Raw genomic sequence first — 1073 nt, 5'->3', positions numbered from 1 at the left:
TCAAGAATCAGCTAAACACGTAGCGAGCGCCGCCACTTCATCGAGAAGGTCTAGTGGGACTTACCTTCCTCCTGTACCGTATTGGAGTGAATAAGACCAGATCTTCAAAATACAAGTCACAGCTTGCTTGTGGAGATGCCTATGTGAACATAACGTCACCACCACATTACAACACCCACAAGCCTACGGGCCGGAGGATTTCCTTCACTTTTTCAAAAAGCTTTCTTTTATCGTCCATATGACACTGAGAAAAACCAGCTTGTTATCAACCATGCTGAGTCTATTACAAAACATAGAAGGCTGATAGCAAAGTCGAATGGCCCTCCTAAGGTGGCTTGAGTCGCGTTGAAAATGTCTGCGGTGATGTATTTCGTTTTGCTCCCCTCGCAGTAACCTGAAGACAGCGTCACAGAGCACACCTCGAGCTCATATACATGAATTAACCATGATTTATATCATTCAATGAATATTCATAAAAACGGCTCGTCGTCAAACAACGATCACAGTGAATAACACTAGCACTTTTTCCCCTACTACTGGAGCATTCCTTGCTATCTATCTCTTCAGCGAGACGAGCAAAGCTGTCGAATATGTCCATACTGATACCTTCCACATAGGGTAAGTTACTTGTCATGTACCTTACCGTACTGCCAAGCCCACCACCTATGTCCAACACCTACAATACCAAATGAGGATGCTCATACAATCATCGTTTATGCGACGATCGGTCTGAGTCTAGTTACGCTGACATTGTTCACGTCGTGAACTTCACGACCAGCCTTCCAAAGGCTGGGGTACTCTCCCATCCTCATTACCTTAACAGGTCTATCCCTAGAAGGGTTCATATGCAAAGCCACTATAGCATTTGCTACAGCGGTGTGCCCCAGGTAGTGCTGACTCGTGAGCCCTTCTTCATCAGCACATAGAATCTGAAAAAGCAACTTATCGCATCGAAAGACTATCAAACATAGCAATAGGTTCTAAAAATAACCAAGGTGATCCAGTGAGATTAAATCAGCAGCTTAGATCGACTGTAAAAGGCTCACTACATTGTCAGAATTTTCTTTCTCTAG

At 44.1% G+C, this 1073-nt stretch overlaps 1 protein-coding gene across 1 annotated transcript; it reads right to left on the bottom strand.

The window, feature by feature from the left end:
• Positions 1–287: 287 nt before the first annotated feature.
• Positions 288–634, bottom strand: Pmar_PMAR011317 (hypothetical protein; the record flags this gene model as incomplete). The annotated part of the gene is made up of 2 exons (XM_002774657.1): positions 288–394; positions 538–634. Coding segments are annotated over 2 exons (204 nt in total), but the record flags the coding sequence as incomplete, so codon positions are not given.
• Positions 635–1073: the final 439 nt, after the last annotated feature.

This window comes from Perkinsus marinus, assembly GCF_000006405.1.
Source record: "Perkinsus marinus ATCC 50983 genomic scaffold scf_1104296958082, whole genome shotgun sequence".
Classification (NCBI taxonomy): Eukaryota; Perkinsozoa; order Perkinsida; family Perkinsidae; genus Perkinsus; species Perkinsus marinus.
This window is presented reverse-complemented; position numbering and strand designations above follow the sequence as displayed.